Source organism: Eurosta solidaginis, chromosome 5, assembly GCF_040869045.1.
Source record: "Eurosta solidaginis isolate ZX-2024a chromosome 5, ASM4086904v1, whole genome shotgun sequence".
Taxonomy (NCBI): domain Eukaryota; kingdom Metazoa; phylum Arthropoda; class Insecta; order Diptera; family Tephritidae; genus Eurosta; species Eurosta solidaginis.
In genome coordinates, this window is record NC_090323.1 from 26,624,717 (window position 1) to 26,633,472 (window position 8,756).

Sequence of the window (8,756 nt, forward strand, 5' to 3'; positions counted from 1 at the left end):
AGAACTTACCAACTATATTCGTGTGTGTATAGTTCTCATATAGTTTCTACTTGTTTACAATTGTCTACTTTTTAGCGCTTCTCAGCTGTACATATGTGAGTTTGTAGTTTACAGTCTCCCGCACACACATAAGCGTATAAGTAAATTCATCTGTGTGTGACATCTCATCTCTCGCTGCCTTGTATGTAAATGTTGCTCGTCGGAATGTGTACATATGTGTAGACGCAATTATTGATTCGTTTATGTAGATACATAATGATTGAATTGTTGATGTGAATTCACGTCACTGCTTAGCATCGGCCTGGAGATGGCAGCACTCCTTACTTTTGCTAATATTCGTAACATTATATTCCGCTGTTGATGTTGCTGTGGCACCAATTCATTACTCATTTCAGTGAATACCACATGAAATGCAATAAATATTGTGCATTGTTTATATTTCATTTCTTAATTTCCAACAAATTTGCAACAATAATTAAACTTTTCAATTTTTTAAACAAAAGAAGAAATTGGTAACGAAATTTCAATTGACAAAACAGCTGACTTCGAAAATTCGAAATTCCTATTCCCCAATTATTGTTCTCCCTAGGAGAACAGAATTGGAGGAATTTTTCCGCGGGAATAAAAAAATCCGCGAGAACAAAATTCCGCGAGAATATTTAGAATTGGTCGGATTATTTTTTTCATTTCACGGGAGTAGGGATTGTCAGAAGGAGATGGCAAACTTAAAATGAAACCAACGAATTTACAACATTTTCTTATTACTTACAAATGCTGCTAAGTTTTATGTTTTCATTCCATTCCATTCGTCTAACGCCAACACGATTTTGGCAATAAGAACAAAGGTATGTTGGTGCTGTATAGGTGAGCCAACTATATAGTTGAGCCATGAGTGCTACCAACTCAAAAGTGGTTAGCTGTCAAAAAATTTAATACAGAAAACGAAACGAACAGAACTGCTATACGGATCAGAAATCGAACCAGATAAATATCAGGATCACAACGTTGTTGTTGCATTTACATGTTAAATTTCTATCCGTATCTGGTTCACGCACCAATGGAACGTAATAGCTGGGTTTTTTTTTCTCATCTATATACGTTTACGCCCTGCAAAAATCGTGTGACCAAAAACGCACACAGCCACACGAATTTTTGACAGGGGTGACGATTTGGAATGAAAAATTGTGCAAATGAAATAGCATGCTGACAAATTTTGCTTTCCCACAATGTAACGTGCTCTCTCGCACATATTATTTTCATAGGGATAGCAAAATACGTCATTTTTGCGTGCAAAAAAATCCGTCATTTTTAATTCAGCAGAGACAGCAAGACAAATCGACAAATCGACAAATCGATTTTTTGGTAAATTTTTTCAACCTGTATTTACTACATTTTGCAGAAATTAATATACGCATTCTTTAATATTTTTTGGTCTACTAAAGTATGTTTTAGCAAAAAAACTCATATCAATGTGTGCATGTTTATAAAGAAAGAAAGTGAAATATGTAATTGGATAGTATAAATAATCGTGTTGTTGTTGTTGTTGTTGTCGTGAGCAATTCTAATGCAGAATAGTAAATTTTGATTTCCACATACATACAAGAAAAAAATTCTTGTTACAGTGCTTATATGGATCTACTTACAAAATACATACCATTAAGATTTATTATCCAAAATTGAAAAAAATGATTAGAAAATTCGGTGTAAAAAACGGCTATGTGTGCAATAAAATAGCCTCTCTTGTTGAGATACCCATCCATGGTCTCCATTAATTATTGTGACGAAGGTATGTTTGCAGCAGCAAAGTGAACCCAAACAGTGTAGGTCGTGGCGGTTGTTGTTCGTGGTCCGCATCAACTGGACCAGGTGGGGCAATGACGCCACATCCAGTTATACCAAGGTATATACCACAACAGCAACCAGGTAATGCAATGCCACGATAGCAGCAGCAACAACCTCCCCAGGCTGGCTATCATCGTTGATTTATAAAAAAACAGTGTCATGCATCTGTAATACTTAAATATATTCGTCTGTTGAAACAGTTTCCACGATTCACTGTTCAATGAAAGCAGCAGCTCAGCGTATGCCACCACCGAACAGCTGATAACAAAAACGTGGATGCACAGCAGTTTAAGGCTAAAATGGAAGTTGGGGAAATAGCTGAAAATAAGGTAAATATATGTTTCGCGTTATTAACAAAATCGCCCTAAATTTTATGAATTAACAGATCGCTACGAACGACAAAGCACCCGAACGTGTGATCAAAGAAAGCACTACAGAAATTATTGCCGGCGGGGCCGTATTCTACAATCCAGTACAAGAATTTAATCGTGATTTAAGTATTTCAGTACTTAATGTATATTCAAAGCGGTTGATAAGAGAGCGGGAAGCGGCGACGCATAAAAATGCACAAAATACAAACGAAAGCAATGCTAATGACAAGAAACCATACACCGCTGGTGTAAAATATGACGATGGACTGCGAATATTGGGAGCGCTATTTGCAACAGGTTTATGTAGCATACGTTATGCAAAAGAAGTAGCAGGCGTTCGTGAAATTGTTGCAAATGATCTATCTAAGGTGGCAGTAGATTCCATTAGCGTAAATATGCTACACAATGGAGTGGAACATTTAATTGTGCCAAGCGAAGGGTATGCAATGTAGGTTTGATATACGAATCAATAGGTAGTGATTTAACTGTAATAATAATAAAATTCGCAATAGGACTCTCATGTACCTTTCAACTTCATATGAGAAGCGTTTCGATGTTATAGACCTAGATCCTTATGGTAGTCTGAATCGCTTTCTGGATGGCGCTATACAATCACTGACGAGTGGGGGTTTATTACTTGTAACTGCGACTGATATGGCTGTGCTGGCTGGCAATACGCCTTTGCGTATGAAATGCTGCCATGAGATGGGATTGCGTATACTATTGCATTGCATTGAAACGCACGCTAATCGTTATGGAAAATATATTGAGCCACTTTTGAGCATTTCTGCCGATGTTTATATACGCGTATTTGTGTGTGTGCATAGGACTCAAGCGAAGTGTAAATATAGCATGAGGTTGGTATACAGCATTTTGGCCTTTTACCACAATCCAATTACGTACCATATCTTTATATTATGAACACAGCAAACAATCAATGATATTTCAATGCACTGGTTGTGATACCTATACGCTACAGCCTATGGGTATTGTTAAAAGCAAGATCTCAGATAAAGACAATGCGGAAGTAAAATGCGGTATATATGCGGTAATATATACCTATTATTAAAAATTAATACAAACAATATTTTCAACATTTTTTTCTCGGTTTACGAACACATTTAGAAAGGCTACAATTGGGCTACAAAGGGAAAATTGCGAAGATCAGTCTAATAATTCTTTGGGTGGTGATGATGTATCATCACACATAAGCTTTCAAAGCACTCAAAAAGGCAGTGAAACTTCAGCGACAACAAGCTGTTATGAAACAGCACATGACACCGCAGGCGCAAGTGCACCCAGGAAAGTTTCACATTATACCCAAAGCGAGTCCTCCGAAGAATCGCATGAACTGGAAAAAAGTATAATATTGATAAACCTAGATAACACACTAGAGCCGCCAGCAAGTGAGCATGCAACTGTGACTGAACTTATCACCAATGATAATAAAATGGGTAATCTATCGCCAACCGTAAATGAAACCCAAATGCTGGTGAAACCATTACAGGAATGTGAAAAAACATTTACGTATTCGCCGAAAAAAGCAAAAAGCAACTGTGGCTCGCCAGCTAAAAAGTTTATCAATGGAAAACCTACAGCTGTTGTAACAGGCACTAAAAGTATGTGGGCAAGAGTTTTTATTTTTATAATCATTTGTTGGAATAATCCTAAAGACCTTGTGAAGTCATACCATATCTCATTAAAGATGTTGATGTTGTAGCGATAAAGACACTCGTAGGTTTTAGGGAGTGTTAACGATGTAGATGGTCCTTTTTCGGATATAGATGCGTACACTCCGGTAACAAGCACTATTATCCCCAGTGCATTAGGGGGCTTAGAATATAGACGCGGCAGGTGTGCCTGTTGGAGGAGGCGACTAAAATTCCAAATTGATTCAAGGGGTTGCCAGCGCAATATATAGATACTACAACCCAATTTTCAACTTCCCCTAAGCATGGTGCATCCTGGGGGGTGAGAGAGGGTGAGAGGGCGGAATGGCCTTGAAGGTTTCATGCTGCTACTTTTAGCTTTGCCTGTTACTTTTAGCTAATCTTGATTGGATTGCCATTTGGAGGCGATAGTTTTTGAGCACAGTAGAGAATGAGGGCATACCCCAACTGCAAGTAATTAAAATAAAATCAACTTTAGCACTGGTTGTAGTTGTTGTTGTAACAGTGCTTCGCCCCATCCAATAGGTCTGACTAATCACAAATTGTCATCAATATCCTCTAACGGGAGTCCAAAGAAACTTGCTGTTTCAACAGGGGTGGACCATAAGGAAAGGGGTGTTAGAGGCGTTGGTTCCACATTACAATTAAAGAGATGGTTGGTGTCATGTGGAGACACATTGCAAGCGGGGCATACATTTTGTATGTCGGGGTTGATTCTGGACAGGTAAGAGTTTAATCTGTTACAGTATCCAGAACGAAGTTGAGCTAGAGTGACTCGCTTTTCTCTGGGGAGTACGCGATATTCCACAAGTTTTGGGTACTATTCTTTGAGTACTGGATTCACCGGGCAATTCCTAGCATAAAGGTCCGACGCCTGTTTGTGGGGCAGCATTTTGGCAGGCCTGTATTTTCTTCCAGTGAGTAACCTTTAGGCTTGGCGACCATATCGGAGACGCGTACCATGCAAACGTCTATTTATATTTACCCCAAGTACTGCCGATTTATCGAATTATATTAAATGTTTGTTACAGCTCTGGATTTTCGTTACTAGTATTCGTGCTAGTGCATGCTCTCCAAGATTTAGATCCTGATCGAAAGTCACACCAAAATTTTAAATATGGTCGACATTTGGCGCGGCCATGTCCTAAATAAGATCACCGATGATTTGGTTGGTTACAATATCAGGTTTCGCGAGGCGACAAAACTGGAGAGATTGGGGAGATAGCTGTTTATTTTATTACAAAGCTCATCGGTGTAGGAAACAATAGCATAGGCGTAGAAGCGATAGTGACTCCTGGTGGTAAAGGTAGCTTTTGATATGTAGAAGTTAAGCAGAAGTTTGAATATGAGTTTTTTTTAAAGTTATTGCAAAAAAAAAGTTGAGGATTTTTAATATCTTATCAGGTACCTTCGTACATGTTTCTAAGAATGAAGAAAAAAACCTATTCAAACTTCGCTATACTTTAACATACAATAATTTACCCCATTTTGACACAACTATCATTTTTTGATTTTATTAAATTTTATAAAATGTTTCTTCCTCTACAGTTCAATTTACTTATTAGATGGTAAAGATGGCTTCGCATTATCTCCATCAGTAACTGTGACAAGGTGGCCACAGCGTGACTCGGAGCGTCTCTTCAATAGCTCTCTAGTGATGATGGTAACAGCAGAGAAACCCTACTGTTTATAAATGTTACACTTCAAAAAGAATCAAAATATCTGTCATTGCGTCTACGGCTCAAATACCCACAGTATATGAATGAATCGAACGCACCTAATTGTCTGCCTAACGAATAGTATACATAATTAAAACGAAAATATTGCACCAAACGATCTAGGTCTGAATACTGAAACAGTACACATATTCAAAATCTATGAGAAGGCTGTGATGATGGTAAAGGGTGAGTTGTTGAATACCATACGAAAACCACTTTAACCCATCTATATATTTGCATTACAGCTAAAGCTTCAGAAACAGCAAAAATTGCTGGCGCCAAGCAATTGGAAAAGGCAGTGAAGCATTCATCACACTGTACGGATGGTGCAAAGTTAGAAACTGCTGTTGTAACTGCTGCCACCGACACAACGGTCATCTCTACATCGCCGAGTAGCGGCTCGTCCGACTATCTATCGAAGACAGTATAATCATATATTTTGCCAACACAGGTTAGCGATGTGCTTGCACAGGAAAAGATTTCAATTAAACCCAATTAAGAGAGTTTAATTAATATTAAAGTACTTACTTTTCTTTATATCAACAGTATTAATTTAAGTTGCAATTTCATGTACATATATAATAAGGGATGTGATACGATTGCTGTCGGAATTAGATTTGAAACCAATCAATACTCCTGCTATGGGTTGCAGGGTTATTGCTTGAATGATTAGATTTAGAACAATAATAAGTCTGACTCAATTACTAGTCGTACATTTTTAAGTTCATCAATTACGACAGCAATCGGATTCCACGACATCTTTGAATATTCTTGATCTGAAAAAAAGAGTAAATCTTATCTGAATTTCTACTTAGCTTTAAGTTGTAGACTTAAATTGATTCAAATAATTGGAGTTTTTTCTAAAGCTTAAAATTATTTTCTGTTCGCTTGGAAAAGATTTCAATTGGAAAACAAAAACCAATAAGACGAGTTTATTTATTATTAAAATAATTACTTTTCTTTATATGAACTGTATTAATTTAAGTAAATATATAATAAGGTATGTCGTGATCCGATTGCTGTCGAAATTAGATTTGAAACCAATCAATACTGTTAAGGGTTGCAGAATTATTGCTTGAATGATTAAATAAGTCTGACTCAATTACTAGTACATTTTTAGGTTCATCAATTACGACAGCAATCGAATTCCACGACATCTTTGAATATTCTTGATCTGAAAAAAAGAGTAAATCTAATCTGAATTTCTACTTAGCTTTAAGTTGTAGACTTAAATTGATTCAAATAATTGGAGTTTTTTCTAAAGCTTAAAATTATTTTCTGTTCGCTTGGAAAAGATTTCAATTGGAAAACAAAAACCAATAAGACGAGTTTATTTATTATTAAAATAATTACTTTTCTTTATATGAACTGTATTAATTTAAGTTACAATTTCATGTAAATATATAATAAGGTATGTCGTGATCCGATTGCTGTCGGAATTAGATTTGAAACCAATCAATACTGCTAAGGGTTGTAGAATTATTACTTGAATGATTAGATTTAGAACAATAATAAGTCTGACTCAATTACTAGTACATTTTTAGGTTCATCAATTACGACAGCAATCGGATTCCACGACACCTTTGAATATTCTTGATCTGAAAAAAGAGTAAACCTTATCTGAATTTCTACTAAGCTTTAAGTTATAGATTATTCAAATAATTGGAGTTTTTACTAAAGCTTGAAATTATTTTCTGCTCGCTTAGAAAAGATTTCAATTGGAAAACAAAAACCAATTAAGCGATTTTATTTATTATTAAGGCACTTCTTTTTTATATGAACTGTATTAATATAAGTTCCAATTTCATGTACATATATAAGAATATTGAAATTAATAATTATTGAAAATTAAATTTTTTGGTTGATATTTTATTCATGTGGCTGCTCCATGTAAAGTAAATCGGCAGGTAAAATTCAAGTTATTTTTTTTTTTTTTGGGTTAGGTTTAATGGCACGGACGTTTATCCATAAAGCCAGGTTAAATCTCAGTTGGTTATTTCTTATGATTGTTGTAAAACAAGTTTATGTGTAATGTTGGCTTCACTAATACACAATGGTAATACCAATTTGGCCAGAACCATGTGTAGCAGCTTGCTATTTGTATTTGACTATCCGTAATTTGTAAAATGGTATTTAGATGGCACCACGCCAGGTTATATTCAAAGTCTTCGTATTTAGTGTTATATATTTTTATTTATTTTATTTTTTTTTTTTTTGAGATGTAATTTCAAAGAGGCCAGAACCACGTGTAGCAGCTTGCAAATGGATGTCAATTATTGTAATTGTTCTCAAATTCTATTAAGATTGGCATTTCGATGGCACCACGCCAGGTTATATTCAATTAGTCAATTAATTAATTAATGATCACAGAAAGTGATTTTAAAATTTTTGCAATCAAAATTGCAATTTAATGTTCATAGATATGCACAGTATTGCATAGCTTTTAAAACGAGCTGCTTATTCAGCATAAAATTATAATCCGTAATTTGTTCCGTTATAATTCCTTAATTTCCAGTATGTGGCCTGTTGCCATGTGCTAAACATTTTCCCGTTACGACAGTTATACGTAAATCGAGTTGGTATTATGTGGCCCACGCCAGGTTATCAATTAATTATTTAGTGATTCCACTTATATTTGTTGAAAAAGTTGATTTTGATTCGAAACACGCTCCACTCACGCACAAAGCTGTGAAATTCCTTGCGATCTGGATTTGTACTCAACCACATGTTATTAAGCCCAATTTTCCATATGGTTGAGCTGCAAGGAATTTCAGCGAACCGTTCACTACGAGATTGAAAACGCGAATGAGTATATTTCTTTAATAAAATTAAATTTAGTAAACAAATTCAACAAACTCCATGCTTGTTTCCAAACAGCTGATTTAGTTAGTGAAAATTCAAGTTATATGGCGGTTATATAAAGTGTAAAACCGCAGTAAACTTTATTGTCAAAAGACTCGAAAATGTAGAGTGAAATGACTGAAGAAATGACCGCCATTTGACGAGCATTGTGCCGTGTGTGAGCAGAACAGTGCTATGCTCAATTCTATAAGTGGGAGCGGAATGCACGATCACATTAATAGGAACGAAACGGAAAATTTGGTCACAAAAGTACATCACGCCCATGCAAACGTGACTATGAATATAACCGCTGC

At 35.8% G+C, this 8,756-nt stretch overlaps 2 protein-coding genes across 11 annotated transcripts in view; one reads left to right on the plus strand and one right to left on the minus strand.

The window, feature by feature from the left end:
• Positions 1-8,756, minus strand: part of LOC137254054 (hydroxyacylglutathione hydrolase, mitochondrial-like) — a 141,825-nt gene that overhangs the window by 126,676 nt on the left and 6,393 nt on the right. The gene's annotated exons all lie outside the window — the stretch shown is intronic.
• On the plus strand, positions 1,347-7,454 carry LOC137254051 (tRNA (guanine(26)-N(2))-dimethyltransferase-like). Of its 6 annotated transcripts, none has more exons than XM_067791737.1 (9): positions 1,347-1,362; positions 2,043-2,171; positions 2,228-2,661; positions 2,726-3,070; positions 3,141-3,261; positions 3,343-3,832; positions 4,915-5,189; positions 5,432-5,787; positions 5,847-7,454. In XM_067791737.1, exons 2-7 carry the CDS (start codon positions 2,142-2,144, stop codon positions 4,932-4,934), a joined length of 1,440 nt encoding a protein of 479 aa, XP_067647838.1. In that variant the 5' UTR covers positions 1,347-1,362; positions 2,043-2,141; the 3' UTR covers positions 4,935-5,189; positions 5,432-5,787; positions 5,847-7,454. The 6 variants fall into 6 exon arrangements, with proteins under 6 accessions (XP_067647838.1, XP_067647839.1, XP_067647834.1 ...); XM_067791738.1 differs by lacking the exon at positions 1,347-1,362 and adding an exon at positions 1,426-1,441; XM_067791733.1 differs by lacking the exon at positions 1,347-1,362 and adding an exon at positions 1,443-1,786 and having other exon boundaries at positions 1,998-2,171.

Bases quoted from the DNA above. Each gene is read 5' to 3' on its own strand.
- LOC137254051 (XM_067791737.1), top strand. From the start codon at position 2,142: ATGGAAGTTGGGGAAATAGCTGAAAATAAG. The intron at 2,662-2,725 runs GTAGGTTTGATA...AATTCGCAATAG, and splicing joins CCAAGCGAAGGGTATGCAAT to GACTCTCATGTACCTTTCAA. The intron at 3,071-3,140 runs GTTGGTATACAG...TTATGAACACAG, and splicing joins AAGTGTAAATATAGCATGAG to CAAACAATCAATGATATTTC.